Source organism: Benincasa hispida, chromosome 3 (assembly GCF_009727055.1).
Source record: "Benincasa hispida cultivar B227 chromosome 3, ASM972705v1, whole genome shotgun sequence".
Taxonomy (NCBI): domain Eukaryota; kingdom Viridiplantae; phylum Streptophyta; class Magnoliopsida; order Cucurbitales; family Cucurbitaceae; genus Benincasa; species Benincasa hispida.
Genome location: NC_052351.1, coordinates 3,721,236 through 3,737,625, shown reverse-complemented (window position 1 = coordinate 3,737,625; position 16,390 = coordinate 3,721,236). Strand labels below are relative to the sequence as shown.

General features: G+C 38.1%; 1 protein-coding gene across 2 annotated transcripts in view; it reads left to right on the top strand.

Annotated features, from left to right (window-relative positions):
• LOC120073245 (serine/threonine-protein phosphatase 6 regulatory subunit 2) overlaps positions 1-12,573 on the top strand; it is a 28,963-nt gene extending 16,390 nt beyond the window's left edge. The window contains exons 12-19 of one of the 2 annotated variants that reach the window (XM_039025971.1): positions 739-839; positions 922-1,087; positions 1,269-1,391; positions 1,464-1,546; positions 7,593-7,734; positions 8,157-8,186; positions 10,938-11,008; positions 11,690-12,573. In XM_039025971.1, the coding sequence (XP_038881899.1) occupies positions 739-839; positions 922-1,087; positions 1,269-1,391; positions 1,464-1,546; positions 7,593-7,734; positions 8,157-8,186; positions 10,938-11,008; positions 11,690-12,293 (1,320 nt within the window). In that variant the 3' untranslated portion in view covers positions 12,294-12,573. Of the gene's footprint in view, positions 1-738; positions 840-921; positions 1,088-1,268; positions 1,392-1,463; positions 1,547-7,592; positions 7,735-8,156; positions 8,187-10,937; positions 11,013-11,689 lie in introns of both variants that reach the window. The other variant, XM_039025972.1, reaches the window with a different exon arrangement.
• Positions 12,574-16,390: the final 3,817 nt, after the last annotated feature.

Genomic DNA, 16,390 nt, shown 5'->3' with positions numbered 1-16,390 from the left:
AAGAAATATGGTTAAAAGAGAAACGGAACCCTTTAAGGTGGGTTGTTGACATCTTTTCACCTCTCTTTTTTAAGCCTTTTCACCTCAATGAAACCATAGCGTTTCTATATGAAAGAAAGAAAGAATTCAAGTGTACATGATGGAGAAAAGACAAATAAATTGGCTCTTGCCTCTTGGTAAAGTTGCGTTGTTTTGTTCCCCACGTATTTTGAAGGTTATTGAATAAATACTAAATAATAATTCACGATATTGATTGTCTTCCATTAAGTAGAGTAACCTTTAGGAGATGAACTGAAATTGAAATTAAAACTATACATTGCACTTAGCTGAGGCTGTAGAACCTGAAGTTCTAAGGGGAATAGCCACAATGGAAGATGTTGGGAAGTATCCTTTCAGCCAAAGTTGTTGTTGGGATCATATGAATTGTTATGGCTCTACGCTTTAAACATAAGGCTAAGTGTTGTGTTCATGACTAAATACTTTTGAAGTTTTTTTTTTCAAATTGACGGGCTGTTAGAAATGTTGGAGAGAATTGGGATACTTTGGTTTTTATTGTCTTCTTGGAGTTCTTTTTCCTTCTTGATTTGCAAGTATTCTCTTTTTACCATTTGGCCAATTGGTCAGGACTTTTGTAGCTCCGTGATTCTCTGGGTCCCTTCTATATTTTATTCTTCAATAAAATGTTTTATTTCTTATTTAGAAAAGTTTCCCTGATTGTTCCTTGAGATGTTTTCTCAGATTGTAGAGTTTATATCGGTGTTACTCACGGTGGGTAGCAAGGCTGCAGAGGAGTTGATTAACCTTGGAGCAATCAAACGTATTTGGGATTTGTTCTTTGAGTAAGTTTCTGCATTCTACTATAACTTGAATGTTGATGAGATCCACAATGACAATTGCTTCTCTATGACAATGTCACAATAGGTACCCGTACAATAACTTTCTGCATCACCATGTAGAGAATATTGTAGTGTCATGTTTAGAGAGCAAGAATTCTTCACTTGTAGAGCACCTTCTTCATGAGTGTAATCTTGTGGGGAAGATACTGAACGCAGAAAAGCATTTCACTTTGTCAGTTGATGCGAACAAGGTAAATGTCTAGTTTCCAGTGATGTTTGGCAGTTAGAAGTTATGTATGATCTATATGAAAAATTATGATCTCGAGAAAAACAAAGGGATTGCCAAAGACCCACTGTAGATTAATAGTTACTTTTCTTTAATTTTTGCTCCTGAAAGTCATTCTGTTTTCTCATTTTTCCAACTTCTTTCAGCCAACAGTTTCTGCAGAAGGCAGATCGCCACCTAGGATAGGGAACATTGGCCACTTAACACACATATCTAACAAACTTGTTCAACTGGCAAACAACAGTAGTGAGATTCAATCTCATTTGCAGGTCAGTTCTATTTTTTGAATTCTCGGTGACATCATTTCAGTGCTTAAATTTTCCCATGCTTCCCTGAAACAGGAAAACACTGAATGGAATGACTGGCAAACAAATGTCCTTTTGAAGCGTAATGCTTTGGAAAATGTCTACCAGTGGGCGTGTGGGTATGTCTTTCCTTCACTATTTTTCACTTCCTTTCATTACAAGCACCAGCAGTCAGCACAACATCTAGATCACAACTGTTTCCATCTTAAGGCTACCCAGCCAAAAAAAAAAAAAAATCTGCACATAGATAGGAGAAGCAGATTTTTAGTTTTCCATGATGTTGTGGTTACGCTATATAAGTATTATGGGCCTTTTTTCTTTTGAAAATGATACCACACAAAAGAGACAAATGCTCCAAAAGTCACACAACAAGACAATTCTAAAGGATAATGGCACAAAAAGTACAAAAGAACAATTAGTGAACATAGAGAGAAAAATAACTTGTGAAGAACTATAAAGCTCTTCCAACACTTGTTCAAAACAATTAATTACTATGTTCTTGTCTGACATTAATTGAAATGTGCTTGAATAGATATATTGAGCTATTGGAATTCATGGAATCGTTGTGGTGTGAGCTGACCAAATCAGCTATAATATGTGATCAAACATTATTTTAACTGATTTTTGTATTGTTATTTTATTTGCCTGAGAAAACTAGAACAGGGACGTTAATACATTCAGACACTTGGAAAGACCATGCTTTTGTTTAGGAACTTGGTGTTGACGATAACCTTGTCCGACTCTTTAAGAAGTTTTTCATTTACATTTATTGGTTATGATGGTCAGGCCTTGAAGAGAGAAGTTTCTAAAAATGGCCAGTAGGTCGTGTACTTTTCATCATGTTATGTAGTATTAGCTCTCCAATTTACAGAAGGGTTTTGATAAGCCCTTGATAACCAAAGTTTACCAAAGAAGAAAGAAAAAGAAGGAAAATGAGTAAATATCAAAGTAAATAAAGGATAGGGAATATTGTTAGTTAGAGAGGGGTCAAAACAGAAAAGAGAGAGAAAAGGAGGGGGCCATAGGTAGAGGAGGTTATTTGTAAGAGGAAGTGAGACCATGAGGGGGTATTGAGGATTTTGTAATCAAATCTCATATTTTGAGACGGATGGGAGAGAAGGGAAGCTCTCTAATTCTTTCCTACTGTTAATAAAATAAGGAGAGAGGTCCATTCTTATCAACTGGTATCAGAGCACTCACCTGGGCATGGTGGGGAAGATGGAAGCTCGATTAATTACAATGGAAGAAAAACAACTGGAGATGGAGGAAAGGATGGCAGTACAAGCGAAAGAGGTTAAAGATTGGATGGGTAGCATGTCGGCTCAGATGGCCTTAGTGTTGTCAAAAATTGAAACAATGGGCAATCCAGAGAGGCAATCGCCATCATTGGAAAGAACTCCAATAGATAAAGGAAAGCAAGTAACGGAGGGTTCATCATCCAAAACCTGTCTCTTATACACATCTAGATGTGTATAAGAGACAGAATAAAGAGATCCCGTTGTTTGATATGCGGCTGAGGAAATTGGAGGTACCTATCTTCAAAGGGGAAGAGGACGAGAATCCGGACGGATGGTTACACCGGGTGGAGAGGTATTTCGTTGTGACAGGCTATCGGAGAAAGACAAGTTGGACGCGGCGGTTCTATGTTTGGAGGGGGAAGCACTCAACTGGTATCAATAGGAGGACGATTGGTCGCCGGTGAGCAGTTGGTTGCAGTTCAGAGAATTGTTTTTAACAAGATTCCGGCCGGCGAGTGAAGCGGATCGTTATGCCCGAGTGATGCAGCTGCAGCAGGAGACATTAGTAAGGGACTACCGGAGGAAGTTTGAGAGATACTCTGCTGGGCTGAAGGAGTTGGGCGATAAGGCTTTGGAGAGTAAATTCGTTTGTGGGCTTAAAGAAGAAATCCAAAGTGAGATGAGGAAGTTGAGCCCGAAGGGTTGAAGGCAAATGGGCCAGTTGATTGAGGAAGACCAAATATTGCAATGGCATCTGGGCAAGGGGGCTGGGTCGGAGGGGATCCATAACCCGAACGCGAAGACGGGGGGGAACACGGGTGGATCGAACAGCCGTGGGTCAAGTAATTCGATTAATCGAACCATCACAATCAACCCGAACTGGGGAAGGTCAACTGGGTCGTCTACCACGATTGTCGCGCGAGGAGAAACAGGAACAAAAGGGATCGCCGGTGGCTCGTTTCAGAGACTTTCTGATGCGGAGATGAAGGAGAAACGGGATAAGGGTTTGTGTTTTAGGTGCAACGAGAAGTTCAGTTTTGGCCACCGTTGTAAGAAAAAAGAACTGCAATTCATGTTTGTTCAAGAGGGGGAAGATTTAGCAAAGGAAAGGGAAGAACCGGATATAGTTGAATACAAACCAGATAGAACATCACCGGAGGATGTGAAGGAGATCGCGAATCTGTCTCTAAATTCATTAGCCAGACTGAGTTCACCAAAAACGATCAAGGTGAGGGGAATCATTGGTGAAAGGGAGGTGGTTGTATTGATCGACGGGGGAGCAACTCACAACTTCATTACTTCAGAATTAGTCACAGAACTACAGCTGCCCATATCACCCTTTGAAGGTTACGATGTAGTGCTGGGCTCGGGGGGATCAGTTCAAGCCGCGGGAGTGTGCAAAGGTGTGTATATTACCATCTCTGATCTATCCATTATTCAAGATTTCCTTCCTCTATCGTTGGGTAGTGCGGATGTTATCCTGGGAGTAGTGTGGCTGGAAACTCTTGGGCAAATCATTTTTGACTACATCGAAAGGATGGTGAAAGAGATGCTAATGGTAGGAGTCATTCAGCCAAGTCGAAGTGCTTTTTCTAGCCCAGTCTTGTTGGTTAAAAAGAAGGATGGGAGTTGGCGTTTCTGCGTAGACTACCGTGCCATGAATAGTGCAACCATTCCAGATAAACACCCTATTCCTATTGTAGATGAGTTATTAGATGAGTTATATGGTGCCACAATCTTCTCAAAGATTGATTTAAAATCAGGTTATCATCAAATTCGAGTCCACCCAAAAGACATCCACAAAACGGCTTTTAGAACACATGAGGGCCACTATGAGTTCTTGGTGATGCCATTCGGGTTGAGGAATGCTCCATCTACTTTCCAAGCAATTATAAATGAAATCCTTAAACCATATCTCCGTCGGTTCGCGTTGGTCTTCTTTGATGACATTTTGATTTATAGTAGGACATTGGAGGAACACATGGGTCATCTAGCAACTATATTGGAGGTATTGATTGATAACCAACTGGTAGCCAATTGGAAGAAGTGTCAGTTTGGGGCAACGGGTATTGAGTATTTGGGACATATTATTTCTGCCAAGGGAGTATCGGCCGATCCATCTAAGTTAGAAGCTATGAGTAGCTGGCCTACGCCACGTAATGTGAAGGAGTTGAGGGGTTTCCTCGGCCTCACCGGATACTACAGAAAGTTTGTGGCCAACTATGGCACCATACTTTGCCATTGACTCAGTTACTGAGGAAGGGAAACTTCCAATGGAGTGAGGAAGCGGAGGACGCATTCCAACGTCTCAAATCAGCCATAGGTTCTGTACCAGTGTTGGGATTACCCAACTTTAACGAGCCGTTTGTGGTAGAGATGGATGCATCAGGTGTAGGAGTCGGGGCTGTATTAATGCAAAACAGAAGGCCACTAGCGTATTTCAGCCAAGCGCTGCCTCCCACTCATCGCTTTAAGGCAGTGTATGAAAGAGAACTAATGGCTATGGTGTTTCCCATTCAAAAGTGGAGACCTTACCTTCTAGGGAGACACTTCATAGTCAGGACGGACCAAAAAAGCTTGAAGTTCCTTCTAGAACAAAGGGTAATTGCCGGAGAGTATCAAAGATGGATTGCCAAACTCATGGGATATGATTTCAGCATTGAATATAAGAAGGGAACTGAAAATTCTGCACAAGAATGCCCTCTCCCGACTACCTACTTCACTGGAACGAGATGCTAAGTGTAATAAAGGGGCTGAATACAGCGGTGTTTGTTGAGCAGGTGGGTGCGGATGAGGAACTGAATGGGATACGACAAGCTTTACTAACTGCTCAGCCAGCCTCTGCCGAATATAGTCTGAAAGGTAAAGTGCTTTACTACAAAGGGAGGATTGTCCTACCGACCACTTCTCCTACAATACCCCTATTGTTACATGAGTTCCATAACAGTCCCATAGGAGGACATCAAGGGAGCTTGAAGACTTATCAAAGAATGTCCAAGGAAGTCTATTGGAAGGGGATGAAGAAGGCTGTCCAGCAGTATGTGGCAAATTGTGGGATTTGTCAGTAGGCCAAATACTTATCCCTGGCACCAGCGGGTCTCCTACAAGCATTACTGGTCCTGGACAGAGTATGGGTGGATATCTCCATGGACTTCATTGAAGGACTGCCCAAGTTTGAAGGATTCAATACCATCATGGTGGTAGTAGACCGTTTGTCCAATTATGCCCATTTCATCACCTTAAAGCATCCATTTTCTGAGTTTTGTTATAATACTTCATTTCACACATCTGCCTAAGCCACTCCCTTCGAGGTTTTGTATGGCTGCCCCCCACCACTAGTACTCGGGTACATAAATGATTCAAGTTTAGTCAGTGAAGTTGACATCCAGCTGCGGGATAGGGATATGATGATGGCCAAATTGAAGAACTCCCTACACAAAGCTCAACAATGGATGACGAAATCGGCTAATGCCAAGAGGAGGAATGTGGAGTTTGGCATAGGTGACTGGGTCTACCTCAAACTCAAACCCTATAGGCAGTCATCTATAGCTAAGCATAAACATCCAAAGCTGGCACCACAGTTTGTAGGACCATTTCAGGTGATCGACCACATCGGGAAGATAGCATACAAGCTTGCACTACCAGCTGGAACCGGTATACATCTTGTATTCCATGTCTTAGTCCTTTGAAAAGCAGTTGGTTGTAATTTACCACAGATACCGATTCCCCCTAATATGACTGAAGAGTTGAGCTTTATAACACAACGTGCTGAATTGTTAGGCATCATAACATCACCTTCCGGAGATCAACAAACAGAAGTACTGATTCGTTGGGAGAATGGAGACCATACCGAGGCAACATGGGAGCTTCCAGATGTAATCAAGGATCAATTTCCTGATTTCCACCTTGAGGACAAGGTGGCTCTTTGGGGGGCAAGCATTGATAAGCCCTTGATAACCAAAGTTTACCAAAGAAAGAAAAAGAAGGAAAATGAGTAAATATCAAAGTAAATAAAGGATAGGGAATATTGTTAGTTAGAAAGGGGTCAAAACAAAAAAGAGAGAGAAAAGGGGGGGACCATGGGGAGAGGAGGTTATTTGTAAGAGGGAGTGAGACCATGAGGGGTATTGAGGATTTTGTAATCAAAGCTCATATTTTGAGACTGATGGGAGAGTAGGGAAGCTCTCTAATTTTTCCCTACTGTTAATAAAATAAGGAGAGAGATCCATTCTTATCAGGTTTCTATTGCCTATGCTTTCTCAACTTCTTTGGGTTTTCATGGTCTAAGCTTGATTTCATTATTTTGATTTGAAAAGCAGTTATTTGTTTGTTTGGCTTGTTTTCTGTTTTATTTTGTACTTGGTCTAAGCTTGTTTACATTATTTTGATTTGAAAAGCAGTTATTTGTTTGTTTGGCTTGTTTTCTGTTTTATTTTGTACTTGGTCTAAGCTTGTTTACATTATTTTGATTTGAAAAGCAGTTATTTGTTTGTTTGGCTTGTTTTCTGTTTTATTTTGGTACTTCATTCTTTTCCTTTTTTCCATTCCTCTTGGAGTTTGTTTCTTTGAGCATTCTCTTTTCATTGCCGTTTACTCTTAACAAGAAAAAATAAAACACAAGAAACTTTCATTAAAATATTCCTTTGTTATTGTTCTAAATTATTTATAAAAATATTTTGTTTTAATCAATCAACACAAGAAGTGGCAGTATGACATGGTTCATCGTTATTATTATCTTTTATATATTTTCACCAAATCTTATGCTGCCTGAGTTTTTTTTTCATCTGGCCATCGTCCAATTTACATTTGTGCACTTGAATTCTTCTACTAACTGAGCTACTGTCATCATGACGTCGGGTTATTTTTTAGCACTTAAAATTGAACTTTCTAACATATCTTCTGAATGTGAAATGATTATTTCCTATAGACGCCCAACAGCACTGCAGGATCGAACTAGGGATAGTGATGATGATGATTACCAAGACAGAGACTATGATGTTGCAGCTCTAGCTAATAATCTGAGCCAGGCTTTTCGATATGGCATTTACAGCAATGATGATATGGACGAGGTACTGAAGGATTTTGTATTACCCTTGTTTGTCCCTCTAAAATGATAGTTCATTGTACAAGGAACTGATATGGAGAGGATCTATATGAAAGTGTATTCTGATTTTTCATCCGGAGCAAAACTGATTAGTTAAAATGCAATGAACATTGAAAGTTATAATAATAAAATATCATAAGAAAAATTTGAGGATGATGAATAAATGCTCTGTTTCAGATATTTTATATTTTTCCTGTAAAGTATGGGAGAAATATTAATATGTGATTCCTTGGGAGAAGTTAGTTGTTTGCTCTCATGAGGATGTTCTCCATCTTCTAATGAAAAAGATTTATACTTGTACTTGAACCCTACAAAATTCTTGATTACATGGGCATTATATATTCTTGATTATATCTCTTGTTCATCAATTATTTTCTTACTTTTCAGGCTCATGGCTCACTTGAACGTGATGATGAGGTATGATGACAGTAATTCACCTTTACTTTTTGAATGGGGAAGCTAAATCTTCTGAATGAACTTGCATCAGTGAGTTTTAAACCGTATTTATCCTTAAAAAATGTGTTTATTTTTCTTTCCTCCCAATCAGAACTTATTTCACTCCCTTCTTCTGCTTGGTATATAGCTCATGGATTTTTTAAATCAACATCATGAATGACTACTGGGTTGTTTGTTTAAGATGACCATGAAATGGGCCTGACTATTATGTTCTTGTCATGTCATGATAAGCTGGTGGAAGGCTTTGTGATGTAGCCTAGGAGATGAAAGAAGAGAAATCTCCAATAATAAAATCAAAGTCTTTATTATGAATTGAAAGTTGCCAATATAAGAAGACAATCACTCTATTTATGGAGAATTGGAAAACAAATTAATCCTAATTCTAATTAATTAAAGAAACTAATCCTAATCCTCATAAACCAAGGAAACTTATCTTAATTCTAATCAATCATGAAAACTAATCCCAATCCTAATCAATTAAGGATTTGACCATAATACCCTGACTTATCCTAATCCTACTACATCATTCTATCTACCCCAAAAAAAAAAAAAACTCGTCATTGAGTTTTAAAACAAAAATGAAGATAAAAATAAAAAAGTAAGCCACTCAAACGGACACATCTCTGAACACCGGGCACCTATAACAACCAATTTTCACGAGCCACGCTAATATATCGAATATTTGATTTGTGAAAGGGAAAATGATTTCCATCAATACTATCATCAATGAACCCAAGAATTAAGTTGTTCAAAAAAATCCTTTGTTGTTAAAATATATGCAAACTCTTCAAGGAATGGAGAAAAAGGATTTTCAATTTTCTTCGAATTAGGTTGCCCATGAGTATTTTTTTCTTCTACACTTAAAGAATTCACATCCTCCTAGTATTTGATCTTGGTTTTTCTGGAATGATTCTTGATAAATCTTGGACATCTTTTGCATACCATAGGTGGTGTTGATTCTCTTGTTGTCTTTCTTGGTGGTCAAGACTAATTTCTGCTTTATTCTTTTGCGGTGGAGGTAATTGTGGTTGGTTGTGTGGCTCAATTAATTGATCTGACCAAATGGACACATTCTTTGCAGTGGCTTCATCTTCTTCAACACCTTCTTCGTTGATTTTCTCGATTAATAGTTTCTCATATCTGGTCCGAATTGAGCAACCTTCGTTTAGTCCCATCGTTTTTTCTTCTTCCAACACAAGCTCCTCTTCGATCTTTCTACCTTTCTTATTCAACCCATCTTCAATTGATTTTTTCTTTTCTTCTACTTCGTTCATTTTTTACGCAATTTCACAACCCATTTGGATGAGTTCTTGATCTTCTTGAGTGACTAAATATGATTCTGGATGGTTTCTTGAAAAATCTTGAAGATTATAATTATGCCTTGAATTTTTCCAAAAGAACCTGAATTTCATCCATTCTCTTTCGAAAGTCCTCTTGATAGATGTATTTATTTGAATATTTATATTTTCTTGAAAATGTTTCGACCTCAAAATTTGTGTTGGAATAATTCATGGGCGTTCTTTAATGTTGGTGATAATAATTTCTTTCACACTCTGAATCATTTTTTGAATCATCTAACTCCCAATTCTTACGTCGATTTCTTGAGAAACCAGTTTGATTGGATCGTCGGGCTCTTTGTTGATAATGTTGTCTTGTTATTCAGTTCCAGATTGCATTAAAATCTTCATCAGAATTGCTAGAATCACTCTAATTAAATTTCAAATGTGGATAATGATAGTTTTTTTAAGAAAGTTGAGCATGGGCGAAATTATTCTGTTGGAATTCTTCTTCTGAATCACTTGAATCAGAATTCCAACATTGCTTTTAGGAGGAAATTTGACTTTCTTGCCTATACCAACTGCTATATTTTTTATTTGTCGTCTTCCTTGATTTGAAATAGTCCATTCTTGCAAAATCTTGGAAAACAAAAGTCTCAGTATCTTTTTTCTTTTCTAAAATTTAAAGGGTTCCCCCTATATAGATGTGGACTGTTCAACAATAAGCACAACTCATGAAGCTCCCTTTTGTGATTGGCGTCGTCAAGAGTTTCCTGGTTTTCTACCGGTGGCAGTCAACATTGGCTCGGACGGCTGCGCTGATACCAAATTGATGTAGCCTAGGAGATAAAAGAAGAGAAATCTCAAATAATAAAATCAAAGTCTTTATTATGAATCGAAAGTTGCCAATACAAGAGGACAGAATTGAAAAGCAAATTAATCCTAATTCTAATTAATTAAAGAAACTAATCCTAATCTTAATTAGTCAAAGAAACTAATCCTAATCCTAATAAACCAAGGAAACTAATATTAATTCTAATCAATCATGGAAACTAATCCCATTCCTAATCAATTAAGGATTTGACCATAATACCCTAACTTATCCTAATCCTACTACATCACTTTGATATAAGCTGTATGTACTAGGTGATAGGCATGGTTTTGGGTGTCACTCAATCTATGACCATCTTAAGGTCCAGTATCTGTAAGTAAAATATCAATTGCTTATTGTGTATGTGTGTCGACGTACGAAGTGGATGTCATATTTCAATGTCCTCTTAGACTTTGAGGTGGTTTATACTTCACGAAGCAAGGGATTAGATATTACGAGACATTTCCTTTGGATTGGCTAATGTTCATATTTTGCTTTTGGGATGATCTTGTAGGAAATTGTCTTTTGAATGTAGAAGTGTCTCCTGATGTAGAGCTTTTGCAGGATGTTTATTTTGATGATGAATCTGCAGAAGTTGTTATATCCTCTCTGCGTCTAGGTGATGACCAGGAAAGGTAGGTAAATTCGGTTTCCTTATGATATTTCTTTTATAACAAATGGTTGCCATATGTAATTTGGTTTTTTCTCCCCCCCCCCGAAAAAAAAAAAGAAAAAAAAGAAAAGGTAATGTGATAGTAACCAAATTCTTTTACGGATGCATTTATTAAAAATGAGCAAGGGGTTGATATTTGTACTAGGGAAAAATAAACAATAAAAAATAAAAGGTGAAACCAGGAGATGAAATGAAACCAAAGAAGAGTGAGACGGTAGATGGTTGGTTTAGTGATGAAGAGAAGGGAAGGGTTGGAGAACGAAGGGACTTTATTTGTGGAAATGGGAAAAACGACTAGTATGTGAGAACACATAGGGGTTGATATCTGGTGGGTGATTGAGGTTAGCGCAAGAATGTCTGTTTATTAGGATTTTATCCTCGTTTTAATATTGTCTCCAAAATAATATCTCGACCCATTTTATTTATATATTTTGTTTCTAAATTAGTACATCTTGTCTCTCTTTTTGTTTCTCTTAGCACTGATATTCTAGGCATTTGGTATTTTTTTTAGTTGAAGTTGGTCAATATAATAAAATTTAGCAGAGCTTATTCTTTTTCCAGCAGTGGCATATGTCCATGCCCTAAAAATTTCTCCCAATTTCTAATCAGACAATTAATTAAAATGTTTTTCTGTTTCATACAGTGGCTCTCTCTTTACAAATTCGAATTGGTTTGCTTTTGAGAATGATTTAATTTCAAATGATCGTACAACTGGTTTGCTTGCTTCTCCTTCTCCTGGTGTTAAAGAGACTGGAGTCGTGGATGATGGTGGTGATGATGTTATTGTTGGTGAAGATGATGATTTGGAGGACACTGCAACATCCTCTCCAGAATCACAAAGGACATCAGAAAACTCACGCAATGTATCAAGCAATTCAAAAGAAATAGTAGCCAACGAGACTGATAAGCCGCCTGAGTGGGTCGAATGGAGGGAGACCTCAAATGATGAAGAAGGTTCGTCTTTAATACTTCCAAATGGGGAAGCTACAGTCGTTTCAGAGGCTACTGAACCAGATGCCACAGAACCCTCTTCATCCGCAGATGCATTGATTAGTAAAGAAGCTGCTGTTGGACAAGTTCCCGCACCAACCAATGATCATGATAAACTGGATTCTTCAGATCTGTCGAAATCTGAGGAAAATATCAATATAAAATCAAAATCTACCACTAGTGAGGAGACACTCAATGATGCAGAAGCCAATGAGGTAACAATGGACAACAAGAGCCCAAAGGAAGCTGGTAACTAGTTCAAAAGATACAGTGACTGATATGTTCAACATTGATCCCGTGGGTAGATGAACCCTTAGGCTTGTTTTGGTGGCTAGGGAATTGTATTCTTAGATCCTTGTGTACATCAATCAATGGGGCAAGGTGAAGGTATAATAGGTTGATTATTCTTTCTCACCCTTTGTAGAAAAGTTGAGGTCTTATGTTTGTCTGTCACCCTCATGGTATCTCTATGAAAGAGAAGGCTCTGATGTCAGATATTTTTTTCGCGGGTAATTGAATAGTATTTAGTTATTACTGGGTGCCGACAAGGTTTATCTTTATTCTCGTGTTTGGAAACTTTACCTCTGTTTATGGAACTATTGTGTAGAGTATTGATGATTGTGAGATCAAATTCCGAGTACGTGCTGAACAAAGTACAGTACAGCACAAGGCCCAGCAGGTGCGGTTGAGACTGGGTATTAATCATCTTTTGTCTATGATGAGATGACTAACATATCATCCAATACAAAAGTTTATCATGATTTTCTCTCCCATATATGGTATTTTCTTTTATTTTTTTATTCCGAATTTAATTTGTGAGGAAGATTTAAATTTTTGACCTTTTAGTTGAAGATGCATATATTAATTAGTTGAGTAATGTTAGTTGGCATAATATTTATTAATTTATTTTTATATCTTGGATAATTGTTGCCTTTATTTTATCAATACAAATCTCAAGGTTTATTATGAATGCAATCTTTAAAATATTACGTAAATTTGTGTTGTTGAGTATTAGGTCAGCTGCATTATGTGAAAGCGAAATACTATCAACTTCTTTTCCAAAACAACTTACGTAAGTTGTACTTCATATTTGGTAGGACGTATTATTCACCAAAGTCTCCTTTACTGGCGTGATTTAATTTTGTGCACATTATGATTGGAAAAAAAGAAAGGAAGACTCTACTTGGCCAGTAAAGAAGAGCTCCTCCTCCCTTTTATTTTATTATATATATATATATATATATATATAGTTTGGTTCTATTGGCTGGAAGTTATCGCCGAGATTTGTTATTTACTATTAAATGTAAGGTAAATAGGCTAATTGAATTGGATGATATCTGAATAATATGGATGACACTCATTGGCGAAGGGTAATGCTAAGCATGAATGAAAATTACTCAGTTGGAGGGCCACGATTGGATACATATGGCTTAATACTGATTTGTGGCTTCCTCATCGGGGTTTTTTGAGTAACAATCCTTTTGTAGGGGTCCAAATGAAGATTAGTCCAAGATTTGAAAATTAATGAATTTTGGCCTTTTGTGTCACTCTTTCCCAGATTAATCTCTTAACCCAAAAGAGAAAGTGACGGCGGCAGTTACCAACCCTTTTGTGGCACATATTGCCTAACCTGTTTAACTTAGGAAACCCTGGAATAACATTTTAAAATTCAAGAGTTAGCGGAACTTAAAACATTTGAAACAATTTCAGGGTTCCATACATAGCACATTCATAACATATATATAGAAACAAGGTTTAGTGGATCCCACCCTCAAAACTAGTCCCTAATATGCAATACATGTGTATAGTTAATTGCAAGGTAAACACCTAGACTTTTCTTCAACCATGTCTTTAAGTGGTAGAGCAACAGTGCAAATCCTCCGGGGAGATGACTACTACCTGGGAGAAGGAAAACATTTAAATAAGTGAGCTACTAACCCAGTGCGTGACTAATAAAACATAAACAATATGCTTTAAAACTAAAGTTTGCTAAGCAAACTCATACTTCAAACTTTCATCATAGCATAGCTTAAAACATAACTTGAGAGAGAACCCTTTTGCTCAATCCCTCAACATTAAACCTTAGTTGGTGTGGATTTCAACATAACCAATGCCGAATGTACTTACATGCATGTGGTTATTACTAAGTACCATCATATCTTAGGTACTACTGCCCAGATACCTTCATATCGTCCTTTAATATTGGGTTCTAACATTTATCATAAAATTCATACTTTGAAGTAAATCATACTTTGAAAGCATAGCATCGTAAGTCATGTGCTTCAACATTTTTGCTAATAAGTATCATTTCTAATGCATGCTCTTTGAACTAATAAGTAATGAAATACTTAAGTCATTCTCATAAACTTCTTTAAGACCTAGCATGCGTTAATGGCTTTCATGAAACAAGCATAAGTCTAAACATTTCTTAAGCATGTGTTACTAAAACATTTGAAAAACATCAATTTTGTCACTCACAGCCTTTGAGCCTTCCTCCTAGGGTTGATAAGCCTTTCTTATTGGTGTTAACTCTGTGAACATGAGCAACATGCTTAGTTCCTAGCACTAGCCTCTATATGAGGTTAACTTCCATAAATGAACTCACATTCAGCCTACCATAAGATGCTTTCATAATAACGCATACCTTGCTATGCATTTAACACTTAGAAAATTCCTTGAAGTTTAAGCCTTTGCTATGTGGCCAACACACATCATCATCACACACACCCATGCGGTAACCGCAGTTCCTAGGCGCTCTTTCAGTCACACATCAATGCACACACTACCCCTCATGCATCCAAGCCTTCAGCACACACCTACACAACCCAACACATAGCTTAACGCATGCTGGCGCTCAACCTTGCCCATGCACGCACGTCAGCCTAGTGAGCTGCCTGTTTGTTCAGCCCAAGCAACAGTCTGTTTATTCAAAATTTCCAGATTCAATTTTAAGCTCGAATAACTTACTATCCAGACCTTATCTCAGAAAATTTCCTTCTACAAACTTGTTTACTAGCTTACCTTAAGATTTGAGCTCAAAATTTTTCGTGGTTTGACCGGAATATTTCAATTTTCACCTCTGGCCCATATTCATTCAAAAGCTTGGCCTTCTTGCAAAATCTTCAGTTTTCAGCTCGGTTCCTATAGAGATTTCGTTTGGCAGCCTTAAGACATCAACTAGGCTCACCAAGCTTTCAAATGACTATGGAATCACCTCATTAGCATGAGTAAAGAGCTTAAACTGAGCCTTTTAACTGAAGCTCTCATTTTATACCAATCTTTGCATGTTTTCAAGCATTTTTAAGCTGCCAAATCATCCTTAAGTGGGATTAATTCCCTTAAGCTTGATAGCTAGTCCATTATAACTTGTGACTGAGCTGCTAACCACCGTTTGATCAACGCATAGCTTTACCCTTGCTTGGCACAATCAACGCATGACCCTTGGCCTACGCATGGCTTCAACTCAACTAGCCCCTTACTTGGTCAAATGCCAACGCCTTCTTTCCTTTGTTGTGGTCTTTATTTGAACAATGCATAGACTTAACTAACACAAGGCTCAACCTCATCGCATAGCTCCCTTGCTAGCGTCATCGCGTAGCCTAAGTACAATCGCATACCTCTTTTGGCTGCATGCCCCTCTCGGCCATCGCATGCCTCTTCTGGCTGCATGCCCCTTTCGACCATCATATGCCTTGGCATGCCTTGCGCCCAATGCCTAGCCTAAAGCCTTCCTTGCTCGCAACTCATGCTTGGCCAATGCCTAATCTCATAGCCACACCCATCTTCATGGCATGATCCACACCTGCTACAACTCTAAATAACCTCTACAAGCCTTGGCTGGCGCACACCCTAAGCTTCATGGGCCAATGCCTCAAAATTTCCAACGCATGGCCATTCTTGACTTCCATACTTAGCCAATTTTTTTTTTCATCCGTTGCCCTTTGAATTACCGCCTAAGAGCTAGATATTTCAACACTTGGAACTTTTTTTTCCTTTCTTCCTTAATCATTTTCATGCCCTTCCCTACAACATAACATTAACTCATGCTTAACATACTTAACATGTTAATGAATATACTTATGTAGGGAAAATAGGCTCGGGGTTTACATTTACCTCCCCCTTATGAAATTTTGTCCTCAAATTTGCTGCAAGTCCATCAACTAAATAACTGAGAGTATTTACTCCTCATTTTCTCCTCAGTTTCCCAGGTGGCTTCTTCAATTCCATGATTTCTCCATAGTGCCTTCACCTATCCTACTCTATTGTTGCATAGCAATAGAAGCTTGCTTATGCTGCTTCGGCGGCGCTTTTTCACCTTCTCTTTGCAAGGGTGTTGTCTTGTTTCTTAACACTT